This window comes from Citrus sinensis, chromosome 4, assembly GCF_022201045.2.
Source record: "Citrus sinensis cultivar Valencia sweet orange chromosome 4, DVS_A1.0, whole genome shotgun sequence".
Lineage (NCBI taxonomy): Eukaryota > Viridiplantae > Streptophyta > Magnoliopsida > Sapindales > Rutaceae > Citrus > Citrus sinensis.
Window position 1 is genome coordinate 28,370,331 of NC_068559.1, and position 23,914 is coordinate 28,394,244.

At 35.3% G+C, this 23,914-nt stretch overlaps 5 protein-coding genes across 6 annotated transcripts; 2 read left to right on the forward strand and 3 right to left on the reverse strand.

The window, feature by feature from the left end:
* Positions 1–17: 17 nt before the first annotated feature.
* LOC102614850 (heparanase-like protein 2) lies at positions 18–2,580 on the reverse strand. The gene is made up of 9 exons (XM_052440143.1): positions 2,284–2,580; positions 2,159–2,195; positions 1,886–2,069; positions 1,643–1,797; positions 1,315–1,548; positions 1,039–1,228; positions 835–960; positions 649–748; positions 18–562 (listed from the first exon to the last, which is right to left on the reverse strand). Exons 1-9 carry the CDS (start codon positions 2,491–2,493, stop codon positions 233–235), a joined length of 1,566 nt encoding a protein of 521 aa, XP_052296103.1. The 5' UTR covers positions 2,494–2,580; the 3' UTR covers positions 18–232.
* Positions 2,581–4,316: 1,736 nt separating this feature from the next.
* LOC102614565 (CLAVATA3/ESR (CLE)-related protein 9) lies at positions 4,317–5,824 on the reverse strand. Its single transcript, XM_006483627.4, has one exon. The coding sequence runs from the start codon at positions 5,198–5,200 to the stop codon at positions 4,853–4,855; it is 348 nt and encodes a 115-aa protein (XP_006483690.1). The 5' UTR covers positions 5,201–5,824; the 3' UTR covers positions 4,317–4,852.
* A 1,216-nt stretch (positions 5,825–7,040) lies between these two features.
* Positions 7,041–9,791, forward strand: LOC102616214 (probable inactive purple acid phosphatase 2). Its single transcript, XM_006482995.4, has 2 exons — positions 7,041–7,820; positions 8,235–9,791. The coding sequence occupies exons 1-2, from the start codon at positions 7,134–7,136 to the stop codon at positions 9,546–9,548; spliced, it is 2,001 nt and encodes a 666-aa protein (XP_006483058.1). The 5' UTR covers positions 7,041–7,133; the 3' UTR covers positions 9,549–9,791.
* A 727-nt stretch (positions 9,792–10,518) lies between these two features.
* Positions 10,519–12,668, reverse strand: LOC102615921 (putative SNAP25 homologous protein SNAP30). Of its 2 annotated transcripts, XM_006482994.4 has the most exons (6): positions 12,450–12,668; positions 11,474–11,976; positions 11,300–11,393; positions 11,071–11,198; positions 10,878–10,975; positions 10,519–10,789 (listed from the first exon to the last, which is right to left on the reverse strand). In XM_006482994.4, exons 2-6 carry the CDS (start codon positions 11,879–11,881, stop codon positions 10,690–10,692), a joined length of 828 nt encoding a protein of 275 aa, XP_006483057.1. In that variant the 5' UTR covers positions 11,882–11,976; positions 12,450–12,668; the 3' UTR covers positions 10,519–10,689. The 2 variants fall into 2 exon arrangements, with proteins under 2 accessions (XP_006483057.1, XP_024956369.1); XM_025100601.2 differs by lacking the exon at positions 12,450–12,668 and having other exon boundaries at positions 11,474–12,411.
* A 611-nt stretch (positions 12,669–13,279) lies between these two features.
* Positions 13,280–14,464, forward strand: LOC127901896 (alpha-1,4 glucan phosphorylase L-2 isozyme, chloroplastic/amyloplastic-like). Its single transcript, XM_052439943.1, has 5 exons — positions 13,280–13,447; positions 13,543–13,597; positions 13,797–13,916; positions 13,966–14,168; positions 14,248–14,464. Exons 1-5 carry the CDS (start codon positions 13,280–13,282, stop codon positions 14,386–14,388), a joined length of 687 nt encoding a protein of 228 aa, XP_052295903.1. The 3' UTR covers positions 14,389–14,464.
* The last annotated feature ends 9,450 nt before the right edge of the window (positions 14,465–23,914 follow it).

Consider the following 23,914-nt stretch of genomic DNA (forward strand, 5'->3'; position numbering starts at 1 on the left):
TATATTTTTGTGCAATAGATGGGATTGAAATTAAAACGAACAAACGCCTTTATCCAACATCAATGATAAGAAATAAAGAAGAAGAATTGACCACTTTAATCACTTGATCCCCCTCAAGCAATTGAGGAAACTTCTACGGTGCCTATATTTTTGGAGTGTCCACAAATAAAGTAATAGTAAAGCACGCAACCTAAGACTAATAAGAAGTTGAAATTGGACTCTGAAAATGTTTCTAAGCACAAGCGGGGGCTTTAAAATCTCTGAGAGTTGCAAAAACAATAGAATGAGGAGCAACTGTGATAGGAGAATAACGATCCGCAAGCTTTGGCTCCATTGAAGGGATATCTAATGAATTCGTGAGCTTCAATGGAGTACCATTAAGTAATACAACGTCACTTTGAATATTTCCACCCTCTGGCGTCAAATGGTACTCTTCTCTTGGTTTTTCATCTTGAGAATCCTGGGTTTGTTCTTGTGAAGGGTACAGATTCATATCATTGATAACCGAAACATCGAAGGAGGTCGAGTTTGACAAGTTGATCAGAAGTACAGTAATCCCAGGCTGCAAAATAATGTAGCATTTTTAATCATGTTATAATAAAAGAATAACTGCATGCTGTATTTGTAAGATAGAGAAACTTAATTTACCTTTTCCTTGGAACAATGAGAATATACTCTCAAATATGGAGAGGCATTCTGAGTAGTAGCAAGCACATTCTTGCCCATCAGGCGATGCCACAGAAGAGAACTGGCACAAAAGGCGACACAGAATGTTAGTGAAATTTTAATAACTCAAACTTGTTGAACCACTGAAGCACCCTGCTAAATAATTACCCATAATAATCAGGATTAGGAATGAATGTTGTAGTATTAAGGAGAGCATAGTTTCCACCAATCAAAGCTTGTCTGCAGAAAACCTTGTGATTGAAAGTTGATGTCATGCCCAGTTGGTCCAAGAACCTATTTCAATAAAATACCACTTCACTATGTGTAAATAAATACATGTGTACAAAGGTTTATAGGCAAAATGGTTTTTACCAGAAGCCGTCAGCAAAGGTATGTGACACATATTTGCCACCACTGTTGAAAGCTCCACCAGCTTCCCCCACCCAAGCTCCTGACCACGGCCCAAATTCCTTGACAGTCTCGGAAATATCTTTGTATGTCTGAGCAATCTGATCCAAGTAATACGGATCCTGAATCCTGTTAATAAGTTCAGGATCATTTCCTGCAAATAACAAAGAATTTTCTTACGCCAGAACCCAATAAGATTCCTAAAAATTTTCAAGGAAAAATACAGTAAATATGACAAACCTGGTCCAAGGTTATAGATATGGTGCGTTAGTCCATCGACAACATCTTGGCCTGATTTCTCTAGAAAAGTATTAAACCATTGCTTATCAAAAAAGCCAGCAGGTCCCAATACTTTAGGCTGTGTTGTGGCGTCAGGGTACATTTCTCTCACAAGATTTTTGAGTGCCACAATGTCTTTAGCATACTGCTCAGCAGAAACTTTAGCAGATACCCCAGATGCACAAAGTTCATTCCCTGATAATGATAAACATAACAGAAATTATATGCACAACTTTGCATTATGCAAAAAAAAAGATTCTACCAATTCTGTTACAATCTTAATTTTTACCGAGTTCGTAGGATTCAATCTTGTATCCTTTAGAGATTGTGTACTTCATCAAATCTCGAGCATTTTGTGCGTTCCAATCACCCTCCCAAAGTGTGTCATCAGTTTTAGATTTTTTCCTTCCAATGAGAGCGTTCAATCCAAATGTCATCATAGCTCTGGAAACAAATGCATCTTAGTTAATTACTGTTCAATCTTATACGTGTTTAGAATAGAAGGATTTTGAATTTTTCGTGCAGTAAATACCCTGTTTGGTTAAATAAATCATTGATCTCATCCCATCTATTCATTGAGAGGCAGCCTTTGCTGAAGCCAAACAAACCATCTTTCCTAAGTTTAAAATGGGGGCACTTCTTTGCAGAATTGCCAACTTTGTAAAAGACCTGATCTTGCAATGAACCTCCAACTCTGATTCTCAAAGGCTGGAACGCTGAAAACGTTCGCCACAGTTAAAGTAAGAACGAAAACAAAAATAAAACAAGCTAACAAAGGCTTGGCTAAACATAACGCTATATTTACCCTTGATTGCATTGGAAAGTATCTTGTTTTTCAAGTCCTGCAAATATTTAAAAACCCAGAAAACTAAATAAGTTTCTGCTTCATGTATATAATATGGGGAAAAAAGAAAAAAAGAAAAAAAATACCAGATTGAGAACGCCAGACTTTCCCCAGGGGCACTGGTTATAATCACATTTGTTAATTGGCCACCAGTCAATAGTTGCGCAAACAAAGTTGTCGTCAGTGTTGGCTATAGAGGTCGCTCCTTGAACCGTCACCTTTACATCTTCTGCTGAAGAAGAAACTGCTGAAAGCAGTAGCAGAAGAATAGACAATACTGTCACTTTAGCTATCATTATCACCACAATGATCAAGAATCAAACTGCAATTAAAAAAATAAAATGATGTGACTGACATACGTACAAAGACATTATATATATACTGCCAGTACAGTGCATAAAAGTGGTGTAACAGAAGAGTAATTCTGTTAGAAGTTGATAACCAATTCATCTAATTTTACTATACTTTGAACCGAAAAAATAACCCCAAAAAATTAGAGAGAGAGAGAGAGAGAGAGAAAATCTAATCTTTTTAGCATTATCTAATTTGTTAGATGATTCATGATTCTTTCCTTCTTAGTCTCTTGATGTTATCTTGTTCTTCTTAGTTGTCTAATCTTATCCCATTCGTATTTAAGTGGAAGATAATTAAAGTGTTTTATATCTTCTGTTTTTCTTCTAATTTTTATTCCAATTTTAGATACAAAATTCAACCATTTCTGCTTTCATGTCAATTATGATTAAATTACTTCTCGCGTACATCTGGGATTTTTATTCCAATTTAAGATACAATTTTTGTTTTTTTAATAAAAAAAAATGATGCTTTAGTCGGAGTCGTCGAACTCAAAACCTTCCATTTACTAAACGGGTGCTCTAACCAACCGAGCTACGAAAACAATCTCAGTATTTAGAACGGAGTGAAGTTCCATGCTAATCAAAAGACTCTTGAGTTAGAAAGTTCCAAGGTTTCTTAGCCTTTACACCGGGCTTAGATGAATTTTCGTATAAATTACAGAATTAGATGGAATATATCTAAGTAGCTTTCCATGACTTTTCTTGAGGAAATAAAACAAGGAATCTCGCATTTCTTTTAAAATTGGGTGTCTGTAGTCCATGTATCTGAAAATCAATTAAAAAGACCTATGAACATATGTACATATTACAAACTGTGCAATATACTCATTCCACCAGACGTAGATCAATGTCAAAAGATATGCATATTCCCTTTTGAAGCCATTAATTTAAATCAGAAGTAATCACTAATCAAAAGATATGCATATTCTAGCCCAACCTTCCCAGTAGAACCATTTGTCAAAAGTAATCACTCATAAATTCTGTGCGACTATAAATCGCAAGTTGATTTAGGGATATGAGCAAGTCCAGATGGTATGCCTCCAGTCATTTTGTTGCGTGACAGGTAACTACAACCAACGGAGCAATTGATTCACAATGCGATAGGAAAAAACCAATCGAAATTTAAATTAAATTAGCAACACAATGGTTATGTTCTTTACTCGTATGTAGTTATCACCATATTAAGCACAATATTGTCACTGAACGTCATCCATCTCCATTTTTTGTTCAAATTTGTTAAGCATAAACGAACACTGCTTAATTTAAATTTGTAAAGTAATCATGGAAGTACTTGTCATCTGTTACTTAAAACAATAGATGACATGTTGTCTCTATGTTTATAAAGTAAACGACATGTCTTTTCAAAATTCTGTATAGACGATTCATTGTAAATGATTACCTCCAAGCATATTGTTTACGATAGTCCTGTTTTTGGGTTAAAATATTCGATGACATGTCTATATTTTTTTTGTAAATTAGATGAAATATTGAAATGTCATGACGTTTCAAGCATCCAATTATACCAAAATTTTCTTTAAATACACTAGTGAAGTTCTCATCACATATTTTAATGTGTTTAAGCCAAAAAATATATCAATTATACGTAAATGTAATTGTTATTGCTACATACATATGCATACGTATAGATATGTATATATATATATATATATATATATCAAAAAATTCAGACGTCACTATACATAAGAACATGAATATGATATTATTGCAGATGTAAAAAAGATATATCTCTTAAACTCAAAAAGCTTGCAAATTGCAATTGGCAGATAGATCCAAATTAATGAAACTCATGGGTTTCTCTTGAAGCTCACCTCCGTCCAATAATACTTGATCCAGTAGGCCGTACTCGTAATTAAAACACACTAGCTAGGCTAGAGGGTTCACCATTTCCATGCTTGTTTCTGGTTGCTGCCTCCCACAAAACTTTCAATCTCAAATGTACATACCACTCATGTCATAGTAATGAATACTCTTTAATTACCACCTAAAGAGCAGGACCCATTAATCCCGAAACAAGCATGGAAATAGCAACCACTTAATTTGCAACCAATTAACCACAGATATAATATCAAAAACAAATTGAAGACATAACACTTAATTAGACAATAACACCTAGGTAGAACCTCGTACGTTGAGAAGAGAGATCATGACATCATATATCCTCAGGAATTCCTGAAAATTAAGCTGCACCCAAATGTTTCTCGAACAAGAAAGATACCATGAGCAGGAAGATGAAAGAAAATGTGTGAAAGAAATGATATAAGTTAAAGAAGGGGGATGACCATCAATTGTGAAGAGGGTTTGGGCCGGTGGGAACGAGTCTTTTTTCGACGCCGTATCTGGGATCAACGATCTGATCATGACCAAGTGGAGGTGGTGGTGGGGAGTAGTGTTGGTGGTGGTTTATTTGGAGTTGAATGCACAAAGAACGCGAGTTCTTGTTCAAGAACGTGTCACAAGAATTGGGATTCTTTATGTCGTAGGGCTTGGGAATGGGAAACCGGGCGGCTGACGACGACGATGCGAAAGAGATGAGCAGAAGAAGAAGAGGAAGCAAGACTATCATCATCAAGAAGCGATGATGGCCGTGCATGTGCATGCCGGAGGGAGAGCTCTGCCTCTGCATGGCCATGGCTTTTATTGATTAATTAATTTTGATTTCAATTTCTTGGAATACGGAGAGGGCGATGGGAGCGATTTGTAGTGAAAGAGATCGATCGAGGGACGGATGTATGTGGATGATGGATTGATGGTGTTGTGGGAAACTGGCATATGCAGAAAGGGACTCACTTTCACTGGTAGTGTGTTTCTAATAATGCAAAGAAAGCAGGCAGCAAGGGACTTATGAAGTTGTTTTAGTCACTGCATTCACTACATCTCCTCTCTCTCATCAAATGGATCACGTATTTTCGTAGGTCTGTAGTAACACTTAGTGCTTTTAATATAGCTTTAAGAAAGCTGCGATTTCTTTTCTTTTCTTTTCTTTTCTTTATTTATTTATTTATTTTTCCGTTTTGGGGACCTTTTCTGGGTAAAATTTACGCAATGGATGATCGGACACATTAACTATACAAAATACGTAGTTCCGCATATTTTGACTCTTTGAGGTGCTTGTACACAGTATTTTTAAATTTATTTTTTTGTTAATGATTTTATTAAAGTTTACGTCTTCAAGATTTTAAAATTCAAAGTTTTGTTACATAATGATAAGGCCTACGCCACATTATTATTATTATTATTAATTATTATTTACGATGTTGTGGTATAAAATTTAAATTTACCTTCACCACAAGAGAAATGGGATTTTCATGAAAAATAAAATAAAATAAAATAAAATCTGATCAATGAATCTAATTTGGAACTTGTTTTTTTTGGATAAGAATTTGGAACTTATTTGGACTTATTTGTCTGAGCCCATGTGAATTGGTATGAGCCCGTGTGAACTGGATGGGCTATGGTTTCTAAGGCGAAGTGTTTAGTGACATTTGCGACAGGTGCGCCTGCCATCGCAAGAGGCGGCTCATATATGAGACTATTTTTTTTTTTAATAAATTAATTAACTTAGTTTTAATTTTTTTAAACTATCGACTAATCAAAATATATGTGAAACTGTCACAATTATACTTCGACAAGTTATTTTCTGTATTTTTTTTTCTGTCATTGCTTTACCATAATGGATGAATTAAAAAATATAACTAAATTGATAAAAACAAAGTTTAAAGAAAATAAAATGACACGTCTACTAACTAAATAATTAAAATAACTTATTATCTCGAGCTCTTTCGAAAAGATTAACACCGAATTTTGAATAATGATATATTTGTACAAAAATTTTGCACAACAACACTAAAGTCAAAGTAAACAAAAAAAAAATCTTATAATAAAGAATATATTTTTCTTTAATGATTATGTATGTATTATTTTTTATATTAATCAATGGTGTTTGATAAACGAAATAACTCTCAAAATGATGACTTAAAAGTTTATTAATTATCCACAACAATTGATAAGATATACTCCCTTTATATTTAACCAAGTTTATTTTCTTAGATTTATCAAAAAATAAACTTATTTTATTTTTAAAAAAATATAATATTTCTTCATCAATACTCTTATTCTAATTTTTTCCCCCTCAACAATAAACAAACGTTTTTTTAAGACGAACAATAAGAGTACTTCAATAATAATAATACGCGGATGATTTTTAGAAATTCGTTCGTTTATTTGTCAAAGTAAATCTATATATAAGAGAAGTAAATTTATATTTAATTTCATATGAGACTTTTTTTTTTTTTTGGTGAGATTTGATGAGATAACAGGAGACATTTTTCGTTGGTCAATTCACGATAAACTCTTTTTTAGTTTAGTTTTTTTTTTTTTTTTTTTTTTGTGGTCCTTGTAATTGGTCAGTAGTAACGTTAGTTAAAAGTGAAAACAGAAAGCATATTCGAATCTCTATTTCTTCAATATTATTTTATCACTCATTTTCATTTCTTCTTCTTCTTCTTCTTCTTCTTCTTCAGCCTCCTTCAACAAACAGTTTCTCCTCCACCACCACGACGGAGATGAAAATGATCCCTCTCTTAATTCTCCTCTTTCTAGCCCCCACCCCATCTCTATCCGCACCCACCACGCTCACAGTCACCCCCAAAACCCTTACCAAATCAGGCGACACTGTTTCAATCCAATGGTCAAACGTCCCCTCCCCTTCAAAGCTCGACTGGCTCGGCATCTACTCCCCGCCCGACTCGCGCCACGACCATTTCATCGGCTACAAGTTCCTCTCCGAATCACCCACATGGGCTTCCGGGTCGGGCTCAATTTCAATTCCCCTCACCAACCTCCGCTCCTCGTACTCCTTCCGGATCTTCCGCTGGGCCGACTCCGAAATCAACCCCAAGAAGCAAGACCACGATCACAACCCTCTCCCCGGTACGGCCCACTTGTTGGCTAGTGCCGGGTCTGTCGGGTTCGAGACGGGACGGGGCCCCGAGCAGGTGCACTTGGCGTTCACGGAGGATGCGAGTGAGATGAGGGTGATGTTTCTGGCGGAAGATGGGGAAAAGAGGTATGTGAAGTACGGTGAGAAGAAGGATCAGATGGGACAAGTGGCGGCGACAAGTGTGGAGAGGTATGAGAGGGATCAAATGTGCGATAAGCCTGCGAATTCGAGCATTGGCTGGAGGGATCCTGGCTGGATTTTTGATGCTGTTATCAAGGGTTTGAAGAAAGGTGTGAGGTATTATTATAAGGTATTTAATCATTTCTTCATTATTTGTTGTTTAAATTTTGTTTTGATTACTGTGTTATCGTTGTCAGCTAATTAGCTTCATTGCGTGTTTAGCTTTAGTTTGGTAGCTTGATCAGGTCGCGCCACTTTTGGAATAAATCGCTGCTACTATGAGTAGACGAGCGGCTTCATTTGCAATATTGCATAATTTAGCCTGGCTGCTGTGCTAATATTATTTTTCAAGTAATAATGAGGCGTGATTTATGAGTTGTAACATCTCGTTTTTTTGGTAGTCTATGGTTCAAAAACCTGCTCTAAATGTGCCTCCCGAAGATTTATTCACTTAGCATGATTGCGATTTATATGCATGTGATTAATCTATGTATTAGATTCTTCCCAGTATCTGAGTTAGAACAACTATGCTTTGTTGTTGCAGGTTGGGAGTGACTCTAAAGGTTGGAGTGAGACTCATAGCTTTGTGTCTCGGAATGAAGACTCAAATGAAACTATAGCTTTCCTATTTGGAGATATGGGGGCTGCAACACCATATACAACATTTGAACGTACACAGGATGAAAGTATATCAACCATGAAGTGGATCCTTCGCGATATCGAAGCTCTTGGTGACAAACCTGCTTTTGTTTCGCATATTGGAGATATCAGCTATGCAAGGGGATACTCATGGTTGTGGGACGAGTTTTTCGCACTTATTGAGCCTGTTGCTTCCAGAGTAGCATATCATGTCTGCATTGGCAATCATGAGTATGATTGGCCGTTGCAGCCTTGGAAACCTGATTGGTCATACACAGTTTATGGGACCGATGGTGGTGGTGAATGTGGAGTACCCTACAGCCTTAAATTTCACATGCCTGGGAACTCATTAGAGCCAACTGGAACCCGTGCTCCAGCCACTCGAAATCTCTATTACTCATTTGATATGGGGGTGGTACATTTTGTTTACATATCAACCGAGACCAATTTCCTTTGGGGAAGTAACCAATATAACTTCATAAAGCATGATCTAGAGTCAGTTGATCGGAAGAAGACCCCATTTGTTGTAGTCCAAGGGCACAGGCCAATGTACACTACAAGCAATGAAAACAGAGATGCCCCGTTGAGGAATAGAATGCTTGAGCACTTGGAACCTTTGTTTGTGGAAAACAATGTGACTCTTGCATTATGGGGTCATGTCCATAGATATGAGAGGTTCTGCCCACTGAATAATTTCACATGTGGAAGCATGGGCATGGATGGGGAGCACTCAGAGGCATTTCCGGTTCATATTGTGATCGGGATGGCTGGACAAGACTGGCAGCCGATATGGCAACCTAGACCAGACCACCCAGATGATCCAGTCTTCCCTCAGCCTATGCGATCTTTGTACCGTGGGGGTGAATTTGGATATACGAGGTTGGTTGCCACAAAGGAGAAGCTCACACTTTCTTATGTAGGGAATCATGACGGAGAGGTGCATGATATGGTTGAGATCCTTGCATCTGGACAGGTTCTCAGTGGTGATGTTACTGCGAGTGTCAAGGAAAGTGAAACTACCAGTGGTAGTGGTAGTGGGTCTGGTTCTGGACCTAGAGGTGAGTTAACCAAGTCTACTTTTTCATGGTTTGTCCAGGGAGCAAGTATCTTGGTGCTGGGGGCTTTTGTGGGCTATGTCATTGGCTACATTTCACACACCAAGAAGGCAGCTACATCAGGAAGGAGCTGGACTCCTGTTAAGACTAACGAAGATGCATGAACTATAAATAGCAGTGATAATATTTTGCTAGAAATTGCAAATGATTGTGTTTTTTAATTTTCGAAACTTGTTTCCTCCATGGGATTAGGTTTTGAAGTTTCGAAGCAATGGTATTCTACTTCTTGGCCTGCAATTTGGCTATGGCCAAAATTGCAGGCCACATGTACAAGTTTTTGTAAATACGAAAGTTATCAACATATTTATTGTGAAATAAAAATACTAGACGAGGTGTTTCACTTAGTATATAGAATTGAGTTTTTGAGTTGTGTTGTAATGCTCGGATGAATGTGTTTGATATCTCGTATTATTTCAACCTTAGTATTTTTAGCTTATGTATAGCGTACATTTTGTTGGAAACTCTAGTGAAAGAGGGCTACTGAGGCTGTCTCATTGTTTTAGGATTTTTGAAGGATCATTTGTCATAAGCCTATTAAAAGCTACGTGACAGTAATCTGTTTCTTTCCATTTCTTGAGTAGCCAACTTTCAAATCAGAATGGGGTTATTTTAACTTAAAATTTTGACATAAATTTTGAGCTATTGATTTCTAGTAATCTAATGATAAATATTGAATATCAAAGTAGCATCTAATGATGATTGTTGATCCATCTTTAGATTTCTTGAATGGAGTTATTTTAACTTAAAAATTTGACATAAATTTTGAGCTATTGATTTCTAATAATCCAATTATAGATATTGAATATTAAAGTAACATCTAATGATGATTATTAATCCATCTTTAGATTTCTTAAAATTTTAATGAAAAAAATTTCTGCAAACAATATATCATGCAAGCCATTAGATTAACGTATCATCAAATTGATCATTTGATTAAAAAAGAAAAAAGTAATTTTGCGGCTTTACATGGTTCGCTGAACGATTTGTTTCATTGTATCTATTTGAAAGTATACAAGAACACAAAAAGAATTCAAAAAATGATATTCATCCCATCATTAAATCCCCACGTGAACAAAAATGAAGAAGATAACAATTGCATATATTACGCATAAGATTAAGAAGGGAGATTAAAGAATCCAATAGTGTGAGGTGAAAAGATTGAATCAAAAGGAGGGAGGAAAAAGGCCATTGGAGCGATTATAGGAAAGTTCATGGTGTTGGTATACGCAGAAATCCATGGTGATTTTACTTTCCAAGCAAATGGCGTGCACGCTGGTTCGCACCTTTAACCCGAGAGTTGAGCTCATCCACATCCGCGTCAAGATGATCCAGAGATTTGTTTTGCCTACATTTTATAGAGATTATTAGAATAGAGACTGAGACACTGAGTGTGTGTATGTGCATTTGTTAGAATTTGGTACAAAGCAACTAACCTGTCAAGTTCACTCCCCATATCGACTGCCATGCCCTTTAGATCACCCAAGATATTACTTAGATCTGAAAGTGCATCATCTTGTTCGGCTTTCTCCATCTGGTTTTGATAACACGTAAATAAATGCCAGTCTGATAAGTCAAAGCCATTAAAACGTGTACACAAGTGATCCACAACATTTGCATAGCACTAACCTCAACTTTCTGCATTGCATTTGCTGGTTCAGGAGGGGGTGTTCGACCAGCTGAGCGTGGCTTGGGTACAGGTGCTACGCCCAATTTTTCCCTCTCCCCTTTGTTTACACCTTTTTTGGACGAATGATCTGCCAAGCCAACAAAGTTAACCACAATTTTCATGTTTCATCGAAATGGAGTTATGCAAGTAAATGAAAAAGCAGAAATTTGTATTGTATTAGAAGAAAACCTGGTGTGTCTAAAGGCCCTGCAATATTTCGGGTCTTCTTCGGCTTCCACGTCTTTGAGAACATGCCCCCAAGATTATTTAACTGCTTCTCACCCTGGCATTGAGAAATCAATTATGATAACAACACACTGAAGCCAAAACAAAAGAAGAGCACCATATAATGAGCTTAATTACCTTACTCAAATCTTTCTCTGTATCAGCAACCATATTGTGAGTCCTATGGATTTGCTCTCCCTGCTGATGCAACATGTCGAGTGTCTTTGTAGCGTCCTCTCTGATATTCTCAGCAATCTTCAGGCAATTATTGACGCTGTTTGTTGTTTCCTCAGCCTTGTAGACGGCGTAATTCTCCAATTCCTGCACACTTTGGTTCTCTAATCCTCCTGAATCGCGGAAATCATTCTTGTAATGGTCTCTTCCCTTGTGATCGTTGCTGAAGTCCGGCGTTATAAGCACAGGCTCGGAAGAAGTTCTTCTTGCAGGCTTTATAGCTGCCTTCTTATCACATTCATCGTCTGAAGCCGCTACTGGGTTTACTTTCTTCTGCTTTGGCTTTGCAGGTGATCTAAAGAAATCGAACATTTTGATTGTATCTATCAACTAAACAACCAGAAACGATTGCTGGTCTCCAAAGTACCGAAAGCCAAGCCAATTACTTGATCCCGGTAGAAGAGAGCCTAAGAAAAAATAAGCAATCTCAATCGGTTGCAGTCACAGAATTGATAATATATCACTGCTGCATCATCCGCCAATCTTACATGAATCATAACGAAAAAAAGTAGCAACAAATATCATCCAATTCCAGCCCCAACAATATGGAAATAATGATCAATTAACCGGTGACTAATGCATATAATTCAATAACTATGATAAAACCATAAATCAAACATCAAAAGCATATGGAAATTGGGGTACCAACACGGAGCAAGTTTCCCATCACGTAGTGGGCAATTGGACAATGGACATGTGACACAATTATTTAAAAAAAGAAAAATTGTAGATTAAACAGATGGTGGCACGTGGCAATACGGGCAAAGACAGACACGTCAATTAACACCAACCACCATGTTTGATAACGTAACTACACTGTCCCAAAAATGATTATGATTGTAGAAAATGAAAAGGTAGACTCTTAACAACAAATGGGCACCTGAAATTCATTCTTTTCAAAGAATCGGAGGAAAAAAATAATTGGGATTGTATTTCTGAGAAGAAGCTTCGTACACAAACCGCAAATGGGTTGTGCGGAAACGAGAGAAGCGGGAAACAATTTAACACTTTGGTAAATTTTGTTTACTTTATATGCGATTTTTCTCAATTTATCCCTTTGAAGAAATCAAACAGATGAGAGGCACGGCGTAAAAGAAGAGAGTTAAGAGTGACAGACAGCTTTTGTAGAACTTTTTTTGACCGTTGGGTTATTTTCAGGCTTTTTTTGGGGGGGGGGGGGGGGGGGGGGGGGTGGGATAGCTTTGGGCCCAATTTGTGGATCTGGCAACGTGATCCAAATCCAAACCAGCAGAGTTATTCCATAGGACTCACATAATTATATTCATTAACGACCATCATTTTGAAACCAATTCATCTCCGCTTTGTATACATATATCTACACACACCACACAAGTGTTTGGGACTATATAATCATTCACAAGAAATTCACTATTTTTAAATATTATTAGAAAATTATCAAACACCCACCTAACTTTTCATTATTTAGTAATGATTAATCGGTTTTTTACTGGCAAAGAAAAAATAAGAGCTTTGTTTGATATATTTCAAATATTATTTTTGTAATATTTTTCCCCCATAAAAGTGAGAGTTAAAAGTGATAACAAACCAGAGAAAAGAAGGCCCACTTTTTCTACTTCTATTTTCATAAGCATTAAAAATTATGTATTTCTAGGTTAAGTACTTAAGTGCATCCATGAATACAAAAGACAGTTATTCAACATAATGAGAATTGTTTACCGCTGTAAGAAAATGAAAGAAATGAGTCCTGAAGAAAGGAAAGCGAGCTTTACTCCTAGGGTATGCATATTTGGAGGAAAGGCATTTGCTACATATGTCCAAGCCAAAAGGATTGTCAAATTCATCACCGATGGTGGAGTCACTGTGAACCATGATCCAGATATTGGTGATCTTCTGAAGGTATGACTTTGTGCATAATGTCAACAAATCATGAAATCTGGTTACAATTTTTTTTTTTTTTTTTTTTTTTTTGCCATTGATAATCTTGGTTGTAGGTTGTCTTTGTTCCTGATTACAATGTCAGTGTCGCTGAGGTGCTCATTCCTAGCAGTGAGCTGTCCTAGCAATATAAGGTATTTGCTAAATTTGCTTGTACTATGAGGTTGCCACATACTACAATGAATAATATATGCAGCGTTATCATCTTTTCGCACTGATAACTGATCCATCTCATATGTATTAGTACCGCTGGAATGGAAGCCAACGAAATGAGCAATATAAAATTAATTTGCAATGAATGGATGCATCTGAATTGGAACACTAGATGGAGCTAATGTCAAAATAAGACAAGAAGTTGGAGAAGAGAGCTTTTTCCTCTTTGGTGCAAGGGCTCACGAAATTGCAGGGCTAAGGAAAGAAAGAGCTGAGGGCAAGGTCAGCAATCAGCATTACCAATACAACAACATATCACAAAGTAGGAAAAAAAAAAAAAAAAAAAGATTATCGCAATGTTATTCAAAATTGGTCTATGAATTGTTATATATACAATTATGAAGAATTAATGGGATCACTGGAAGGAAATGAAGGTTATGGCCGCGCTGATTATTTCCTTGTTGGCAAGGACTTTCCAAGTTATATTGAGTGCCAAGAGAAAGTTGATGAGGCATACAGAGACCTGAAAGTGAGTAACGGTTCCTTAAATTTGGCTGTGCAAATACTTTTTACACTATGATTAATGACATGATTGGAACTGTGAGCAGAGATGGACCAAAATGTCAATCTTGAACACAGCCGGCTCCTATAAGCTCAGCAGTGATCGGACAATTCATGAATATGCTAGAGATATATGGAGGATTGAACTTGCTGTATTACCAAACGTAAGTAGAGAGTACAAGCTATAAATATGATTTCGTCGTTACCGCAGCTTTTGTTAATGGGTCAATAAAAGTATTGCAGTTGCATCTGGTAGAAATTAAGAACCAGCTCCCAGATGTTGGATGACGTTATAAATAAGAATACCAAAATGCTATTTGCTAGATGCTAGTTTTATTTATTTACTTATTAATTATATGATAATATTACTCAAATTATAAGTATACTGTATGAGATTGCTACTGACACTACAATAGAACACTATTAATATTTACAATCAAATAATTACTGAAATTAATTTTCATTAATTAACTAGTTTTAACGTTAGTATATATTTTTTATGTTTAATTTTTCACTTGCTCAGGCATAATGCCACTTAGGCTTTGCGACAATACTACAGATTAATGACAGTGTAGGCCTTTATGGGCTTTGGGCTTTTGGTTATAAACTTTTGATATACAAAATTATTAGTTAAACATAAATATATAAAGGGGAAAAATCTCTCAAAGTGGCTCTTGTACTTCTACACCCTGAAAGTTTTGACAAAACACTTTTGGAGTTCCAAGCACTTATATTAATTGAATCTTTGGTTCCCCATCGTCCAACAAGAAATAGGCAGTGAGATCAATCTAATTTTTCATCTTTATAATGGTAGCAACGTTACTGGCCAATCACTTGAGCAAGATTAACTTTTATTAATATCAAATTTTACTTTTATACAATTCTAATTTATTTCATACCCTTAAATATATATTCCTGCACAACCTCAAGGAGAAACCCATTTCCTAATTAATTTTATATGATTAAAAACTTGCACGCTTTTGTTGGGTCGTCAATTGCTTTAAAGTTCTTTATAGAATCATTTTTTAAAAATGTGCTTGTTTGCCATTAAAAGTGGATGGAAACCAGCCTAATATTCCAATAAGGCATATAAATATAGGTATAAGTCTTTATCTCGTGTGAACGCCCAAATACAGGTGAAATTTTTTTATAAAGATTTGTCCAAAAGATGAAAAAAGAAAATTCCCTTATTGTCTATATAAAAAATTAAATACCATTTTATATATTTATATATTTATTTATTTTAGCAGCATTCAAAGAGTTATTATTCTTCCGTAACCTTTTAAAATGCAAATTTTGGCATCTGACAAAATAAGAACTCATTTTGATGGGGGTGCTTTCATGCCCATGTTGTCGATGGAAAATTGATGTTAATAACTCACCACCAAGACCTGTGTGAATGCCCAGCTCTATGCAAAAAGTCTACAAGTCACTAGACTAGAGCATGCAGCAAACTAATAAAAGCACTTTTTTTTATCTCATAAAAAAAGTGATCGCTTTACTTCCTTTCATTGTTTCCCTTCTTGGATGTTAAAATTTCAAATTAGTTGCAGTTTCTCTTTCTCTTTTTCTCACATCAAGTTAGGCATGCTTCCATTTTGTGTCCATGTCCCCTCCAAGAAGCAAGCATGCAAAAGAACACCACAAAGCAAATTCAAGGAGAAATTATTTGCGTGAATGAGGGAACTCATCACCCTCTCGCTATCTATAAAGATTCCTCAGCCCATAACCTACATGTCATGCATGCATTGCCTTGCATGTGATTGCTTCGGCTCAACAAAGTGAATTCCGAACCCAAGTATTAATTTAAAACCCATGCATGAGGTTTCCACATACGGCGGAGCGACTTGTGGGCTAGGATGGGCTCAATATTTTGCGAAAAGTTCCGAATAAGTTATTCTAGAGAAATAGATTTGACAATAATTATATTATCAATTTTTTCGTTACATTTGATAATACTTCAACGTTTCTTCATACTTTTTCATCTAAGTCTCAATTTCTTTCGCTCCATCCAATCCTATCTTACTCTTTGCCCTACATATATTTGATTATATTTCAACTTCTCTCAATTTTTTTTCCTTAGTTCGTTCGATTAAAGAATTGGATTTGACAAAATAATCATCCCCAGTTCATTTATATATGTGTGTGTGTGTGTGTGTGTGTGATATTGTCGTAAAAACTTGGTGGGCAGCACGCAGGCTATTCATGATTTTGTAACTCCATAGAAACAATATTACGATTTAACTTAGGGTGTGATTAGGGATGGCAAAAATCTCCACGGGGACGGGTACTCTCGGGGATTTTTCCCATTCGGAGAGGGTATGAGGATAATTTCATACCAAATTTCTTATTCGAGGAAGGGACGAGGAAATTTTTTTACCCAATTTCTTATTCGGGGAGGGGACGGGGATGAGGTGAAATCCCCATCCCCTACCCATTTTCCCATTTTAATTTTTAATTTAATTTTTATTTTTTAAAATTACTAGTAAATAAATTATAAAATTTGAATTATAAAATTATAAGTATTGGTAAAAATAAAAAAATCAAAATATTTATATTATTAAACTTTTAGACCTAATTAACTAATTAAAGTCCTAAATTTTTATTTAGGACATTAAAAAGACCGGACAAATTCTATTAGCCCAAAACTTTTGTTTTAATTTTAATATTCATTAATATTTTAAACTTAAATCTATTTTTTATTTATCTTAAATCTATTTTTTATTTATTTTTAGATGTTATAATTGCCCACAGCAAATCACAATTTTAATATCTAATCTAATCTAATATTTGCTCTTGATTTGCTTCGACTTAACTATTGTGTTGTAAAAGGAATAGTCCACATTTATAAAGTGCCCACGCCACCATTGAAAAGTTAATTTTGAATCTAAATTTGATTTTATTTATAACAATTTTGTATTAGGCTATTAATTTATTCATGATAGTTTGTATCCCTTGTATACTGTGTTACTTACTAAGTTAATGTATGTGACTTTTATAATGGATATTAATGTAAGATATATTTCGAACTTTACTTTTATTTGAATTTTTTATTTTAATATGATTAACTCAAAATCGAAAAAAAAATGTATTAGTTATTCAGGGATCGGGGACCCTTGGGGATCCCATGTTATTATTCGGGGAGGGGATGATGATTCTCTTAAATAATTTTAACGGGGATGGGGAGGGGACGGGGACATACGCAAAATATTGGGATGGGTACGGGGAGATTGGTCCCCTCCCCTTCCCATTGCCATCCCTAGGTGTGATTAGGAGTGAGGTATTGTAGATTTTAAGCTACGGCTGCTGTGGAGTAAAAGCTATAGCTGTAGAGTAGAAGTTGAAAAAAAAAATTTACTGAGCTGTCAAAGCCCAATTATAAATGTTACCAAACACCTTAATAGCTGGACTTTGACAGTCCAATCATCTTAGCACACTCCCAAACGGGCTCTTAGCCAGTTATGATGGCTCCATTAGTAAACTAATCGTAAGCTAAAACTATGAAGTGTCAGTGAAATATTTACAGCAAACAGAGGGTCATGCGCATACTCATGCTTCTTCTTTGTGCTTATTATTATCTCAGTCACACTAACTAGTGAAGAAAGATACACAAATAATTTGAATATTTTAATTGTTACCGAAATTGCAGTGAAAGTCACTTTGACTAGGGGGTTCTTAAAGGGAGCATAAAATGGTTGGTTCAAGAATTATGGCTCTACCCTCCACTAACTGCAATGATGATTACTCAATTTAATTACTAACTAATAAGGGAACATTTGTGACGATACAGATAATGTATCGTCGAGGTTCAATGCTTCTAGTTATGGTACAATCAACCTCCAATGGCCCACTGCAAGTAAATAGTACCCTGTGTCGGCCATAAGTTTTTTAAGCCGTCCGATCTCTGATCGGTACAACGTAATTATTCATTAATTTTCTTTCATATATGCGAGCACCTATAAAATAGAGTCAAGGCTGTGACACTTGTGAGTTGTGACGCTATCATTTCATGAAAGCCGGTGTAAACCGAAAAAGGGGAGCTGGATCCAATTGGTTCTTTTTGGATTACATGAATAAGAATCCCACTAGCTGTAGAATAAATTAAAAAAAAATTATTAAAACGAAATAAAATAAGGTGGTCCTGAAAGAATTTAACAATATGATGACGATCATGTATAACATATATGCACTAAAAAATCAAAATCATCTCGAAGTTTTAGAATGCGCAGGCCTGTATATATAAAAATACATGACCCTAAAAACGGGGCTTGGTGCCTTATGAATAAGCAGTAATCTAAGCAAGAGCCAAGAGGGTTTTGATAGAGAAGTGATGTGAGTTTCATAGCATGGGCACAATTGATAACGGACCGTGCTTTATTTATTTATAATTATTATGTATACATACATATACATACTTATGAAAACGGGTTATGCGTAATTTGTGCATCGATCCCATCCATTGCTTAAAATATGTCGGCAGAGATCTGGTACTTGAAATCAATGGCCAAAAGAGCTCAAGGCACAGTTACTTTCAATTTTGCTGCTTAATTATTGAGTCATTTTTGTTACTGGGTTCTTGTTCTTCCCATCCTTCTTCAGAATTATGCATGGAGCCCTAAATATCATATGAAACATGTACACTATAACCATTAGTGTAACGGGGAGGCAGAATGCATGTTTTAGACCTAAATTTTAATAACAAATGTTTGTTACCTCATTTCCTCTTTAAATGAATTATCGTAACTGCAATTCAGCATATGGAAACAACAAAAGACTGATCTCACAAGATCTGCGATCAAAATGTTGGTGGTGTTCTTTTCGTGTATTAAACGTTTATTAAAAATTGTGATTATGACGGAAAATATATATATATATATGTGTGTGTGTGTGTGTGTGTAGAAAAAGTAATGATTAAATAAAAATAAATTCAATCGAAATCGGTGGAGCCAATTGCTTTGTTAAAGGTAAGAACGCCGAGGGTTCCGCACTGTACGCTGAAGACGAAACCGCAACCGAATTGAATTGACCCATCAAGTTGATTGCGACCTTGGGGCTGAGCAAAATATTAATTAACATTGTTATTTCTTTTGATCTTACCTTGCGGAGTTCTCTGATTTTATCATGCTATACGAAGAATTTGATGTATATAAAGAGCTGGTAAAATGAGTTTTTATACTATACTTTGACAACTTATCTCTGAGAAAAATACATTCAGAGTCAATAGACCATTTCAATAGATAATTTTAAATCCATATAGTTTTAGAAATTAGCATTCAAATTCTCCCCAATTAGTGATTTCCACCAATTTTGACGGAGATAATGACACTAAATTACCATAATACTCGCTAAGAATATAAAGTAGTATGCATATTTTATATCACCAAAATCAATGTGCCATAATGCCCTTATCCCATCCATGCAGATGGAATCACTCGCACAAGCGAACTTAAATTCCCATTTATGAGATACCGGAGATCTAGCAATCCATTTCTAAAAAGGTGAGATCTGGTTGTCTATTGAGACATGCCTTGAAGGTTAATTTAATTATCTTTTCTTTTTTTTTTTTCACTCGAGATGAGATCCACACAAAGGGCTCATCTAATAGTTGTCCAATCACTGTTGTTCGGAGGACCATTCGGTTCCTTGCAAATATAAACCTGCTCATCTCTTGTATGGGACAAACGTTCGTGTAGTGATTACTCAATTAAGTAGTCTTTATATTTCAAAATATTATCTAAAATAACATTATTTTCGGAACCGTTGAATCTAAATTGTCAATGATAAAACATAAAATGCAAATTATGCATGATATAACTTGAGCAAAATTTGACATGTAACATGAGCCATTTTGATAATTTTTTATAATATGCAAGCTAATTAAGCCATTACTACTAATTCAAGTCATAGGAACAAAATGAACATTTAGCCCTTCCCTTCCCAAACACGTGGATAGAAAGCCTTTCAACAACAGTCCAACGGAGATCCCGATGTTTGACTGCCCAAAATTCACATTAGTTGACGGTCCAGCAGCTCTTGCATCCACTCGAATACGCGACCATCTAATAACCCCACCACCCATCTAATCTCATCCTTCCACTTGGAAGATTCCGCGATTTGACCCGCGGGGCCATCTCCTAACACGTGTAGATCTTTAATTCGACAGTAAGTGATAATATAATGGAACATGCCACAGGCGATTATTTTCCTTTGCTTAAGAATCAAGTTAACCTGTTAACCGTATATGATAATAGTTCTATATTAATAAAAGGAGATTCGAATCAGTCCCCACATTTGGCTCTTTCTCCATCAAACAGTCGTGCCCTTTCCTCTCGATCGACCTACAAAGAAAAGCTTCTTTATTTCTGGTTCTTTCTCAATTGTAATTAATCAATTAAAGCTCATAAAGTGTCTAGACTCTAAATGCAATTATAAAACTTTCTTTTATGCTAACAAAATAGTTGATTCTTGGCTATAATCTTAATGTTGGGACCACGAAGAGATAACTTATTTTAATTATGTTCAAGGTTTTAATATCATTGTTGATCTCATCTCAATTTAAAAAAAAAAAAACGATAATTCTTTTATGGACACAAAATGTACACTTGTCTCTATCTAGCCATACCAAAAACATAGTAAAATGGGATCGTTTTGTTTTGTAACATCGTATTTTAGAAAAAAAAAAAAAGGAGAAATTCGTGAATCATGTTGTTCTAAAAATATAAAAATAGGCAATTGACAAAATGTTCACAAGCAAGAAACCTGTGAATCTTGTTGATCAAAATACTGTAGCTCCGTGCTTGTAGGTTTATCTTGCAAACGTCGGCTTTCATCAGTACAATAATATTGTTGCTGTAAAACAAAAACAACATCATCGTTTTGTGAAAAAATAAAAACAAAATAACTTTGTATTTCTGTGATTGTATTCAGTAAATTGCAAATGTCGGCATTAATTTGTGGACTTTCACATCGTTGCTGGTAATCTTTGTCATTGTTTTCCCCAATAGTTATTTACATGTTTAATATTAAAAAAAAACGACAACTTTTATTTTTATTTTGCGAATAAGTGAAAACATTTTGGGTGCTTGTGTTGTATACAGATTATTCATTAAATTCTTGTCAATGTATGTTTACTTTTACCCAATTGGTTAATTATTCATTAAATTCTAGTCAATGTATGTCTAGTTTTACCCAATTGGTTAAGAGATAAAAAGTAAGAATATCTAAAACTTTTTTTTTTATTTGGGTAATATTACCTGTTTGTATTTCTCAAATTGATTGTGGTTATTTCTTCTTATCTCTTTGGTCACTATATTTGCAACGAGAATCAATTGGATCATATGTGAAAACGGTTTCCATTCAACTGTTTATAAGCAACCCACGATTTTATTCATTAAATGAAACATTAAAAAACTAAATAATTAAATATACAATGACAAAGATTACCAGCAACGAAAGAAAGGAATAATGATCATAAAATATCATGTTGCTTTCACCGTATACATATGTATATAAGCTTTGCCCAATAATTGGTTATGTCATCCCCTAACGTTGCGTGATTCCGTCTAAACGTTATTAATTTAAGGCAATTAACCTACACCCCCAAAAAATACATATATATCAAGATGATTGATAATTGAGATTGGCATACAAGGACATAACACCTCCACGTCAATCAAATGTGCACGGATCAATTGTTAGCCAAAACAAATAGATATAATTAATTTCGCCACCTTTAATAACAGAAAAGCGCGCAGCCGTCGAGTTTCAAACCAATCAAACTCTTATGAATTGATACTAGGCTCTAGATTTCAAGCACCTACTATACTTTTCCCATACAGCAATTTTTTGTTTCATCGTGAGAAGAAAGAAAATAGAATCACAAAATTAGGCCAAATTAAACGAAGATCTGCACGTACGTCTTTGCTGGTTGCTACATTGTTTGCTTAATTTGCTTCGTATTCTTTGCTTCTGCGGTTCAGCTACCCCAAAAAAAAAAAAAACGATGTTGCTTTTAATTTATTTAGTGCAGAATCTACTACATGAGCTATATCCATTGATATATTTCGATGGGAAAATTCACTTTTAGTTTAGAAGGTTAGGCGGCATTGACTCCCAACCTTAGTTAGGTCCTTGAATTTTCGAAAATAATTTGAAATATTGATATCGTTAATATATGATGTTAAATGTTAATTGTTTTAGGGGAAAAACGATTTTTTTTTTTTTTTGTAAGGTGTCCCCTTACTTATAACATTAGTTAAACATTAACAGAAGCAACAATAAAGATATTTCAATTTATTTTTTAGTAGTAGGAGAACCAGTTGAAAATTGATGTTTAACCGTAAATACTAAAGGGAAATTTACCTATTTCAATAATGTGGTATTATGAGTAATAATAAATTCTCTTATAACCATTTGGAAAATGTCTTTTGGAATCGCTATAATCGGTCCTTGCATTTAAAAGGTGCCATTATCTAAAATGAGTTCAAGTTAATGAATCCAAAAGCTTAGTTTTAACTTTTAATATCAACATCAAGCCTTCTATTGGTGGGCCGTATTGAGGAAAAAAAGGGGGGGAAAAAAGAAGAAGAAGAAGAAATCAAATTATTGTAAAAGTTTGATCACTTGTTATTCACAAATTAATGATGTTGCTAATTAAATGATACAGTATTATTCTAAGTTGTCTCTTTTTTTTTTTTTAATTTTGTTGTGTGAAATGCATTTTTTTTTTTGAGGTGTCATTCATCAAATGATTAATAATTTTTCACAAGTTTAAAGTGAATTAATTTCACCATCTCACCATCTATGAATGCCACATAATTTTAATGAAATTTAGAGATAAAATTTTAGAATATCTAGCACTCTCTCTTTCTTTTTTCTTTTTTTTAAGAAGGATGAAATTACTTTTTTAAAAATTTATTTATGATTGAAATATGGCGTAATTAATACTATTCATTTTTTAAATCTATATTGTTGTTTTTTTAAAGAAGCAAATTATAGGATCCAGCTACGCTACCACCGTGGTATCTGTACCACTGGTTTTGTCTTTTGTGCCAGCAGTGTTGTAAAATTTCATTGAACCCCTTTCATTCATTTTTATTTAAGCTTTACTTCATAAATATTAAATTAATTTCTATTGCATCCATATAAACATTATAATTAGCACCTTATACTATTTGTTATTTATACATTTTTCTTCAATATTACACTTTTATCACAATACCCCTCTCTTTATCACAAATACCGGCGAACCCGACCCGAATTTTGTTTCCATTTCCGTCCACGCCACCGGCGAAGGTTGGTACCGATCGGAAGATCGCGCAACGCCGGTCATCTCCACACCATCCTTGTCACAAAAATAACCGGGTCAACTCGACCCGCGAACCCAACCCAGATTTTATTTCCGTTTCCGGCAACTCCACCGGCCAAGGTTGGTACCGATCGGAAGCTCGTATGACGCCGGTCATCTCCATGCCATCCTTGTCGCTGTAAAGCATTTCGGAAAGCTGCCGATCGAAGCCGTGAAAAGTCACAGAATCCCCGCTTCAATTCGCCACTGTTTCTCTAGTTTCCGGTGACGCCACCACTTGAGTTTTGTTCTCCACAATTCCCTCTGTCTTTTCTGACCAACCACAGCCACCGGAGGAGCCGATTTGCCGTTGAAGGGCCGTTGAAGGATTCACGGGTTTGGGAGAAATGAACTTAATATTTGTGAAG

What these genes read in the sequence shown, in the direction of transcription:
- LOC102614850 (XM_052440143.1), bottom strand. Translation starts at nt 2,493, where the DNA reads ATGATAGCTAAAGTGACAGTATTGTCTATTCTTCTGCTACTGCTTTCA. An exon ending in ACTTTCCAATGCAATCAAGG is followed by an intron (nt 2,070 to 2,158) that starts GTAAATATAGCG and finishes GAACGTTTTCAG; the next exon opens with CGTTCCAGCCTTTGAGAATC. An exon ending in CTCATTGTTCCAAGGAAAAG is followed by an intron (nt 563 to 648) that starts GTAAATTAAGTT and finishes ATTATTTTGCAG; the next exon opens with CCTGGGATTACTGTACTTCT.
- LOC102614565 (XM_006483627.4), bottom strand. Translation starts at nt 5,200, where the DNA reads ATGGCCATGCAGAGGCAGAGCTCTCCCTCCGGCATGCACATGCACGGC.
- LOC102616214 (XM_006482995.4), top strand. Translation starts at nt 7,134, where the DNA reads ATGAAAATGATCCCTCTCTTAATTCTCCTCTTTCTAGCCCCCACCCCA. An exon ending in GTGTGAGGTATTATTATAAG is followed by an intron (nt 7,821 to 8,234) that starts GTATTTAATCAT and finishes TTGTTGTTGCAG; the next exon opens with GTTGGGAGTGACTCTAAAGG.
- LOC102615921 (XM_006482994.4), bottom strand. Translation starts at nt 11,881, where the DNA reads ATGTTCGATTTCTTTAGATCACCTGCAAAGCCAAAGCAGAAGAAAGTA. An exon ending in AGGGCCTTTAGACACACCAG is followed by an intron (nt 11,199 to 11,299) that starts GTTTTCTTCTAA and finishes TTGGCTTGGCAG; the next exon opens with ATCATTCGTCCAAAAAAGGT. An exon ending in ATGCAATGCAGAAAGTTGAG is followed by an intron (nt 10,976 to 11,070) that starts GTTAGTGCTATG and finishes TATCAAAACCAG; the next exon opens with ATGGAGAAAGCCGAACAAGA.
- LOC127901896 (XM_052439943.1), top strand. Translation starts at nt 13,280, where the DNA reads ATGAAAGAAATGAGTCCTGAAGAAAGGAAAGCGAGCTTTACTCCTAGG. An exon ending in ATATTGGTGATCTTCTGAAG is followed by an intron (nt 13,448 to 13,542) that starts GTATGACTTTGT and finishes TCTTGGTTGTAG; the next exon opens with GTTGTCTTTGTTCCTGATTA. An exon ending in AGGCATACAGAGACCTGAAA is followed by an intron (nt 14,169 to 14,247) that starts GTGAGTAACGGT and finishes AACTGTGAGCAG; the next exon opens with AGATGGACCAAAATGTCAAT.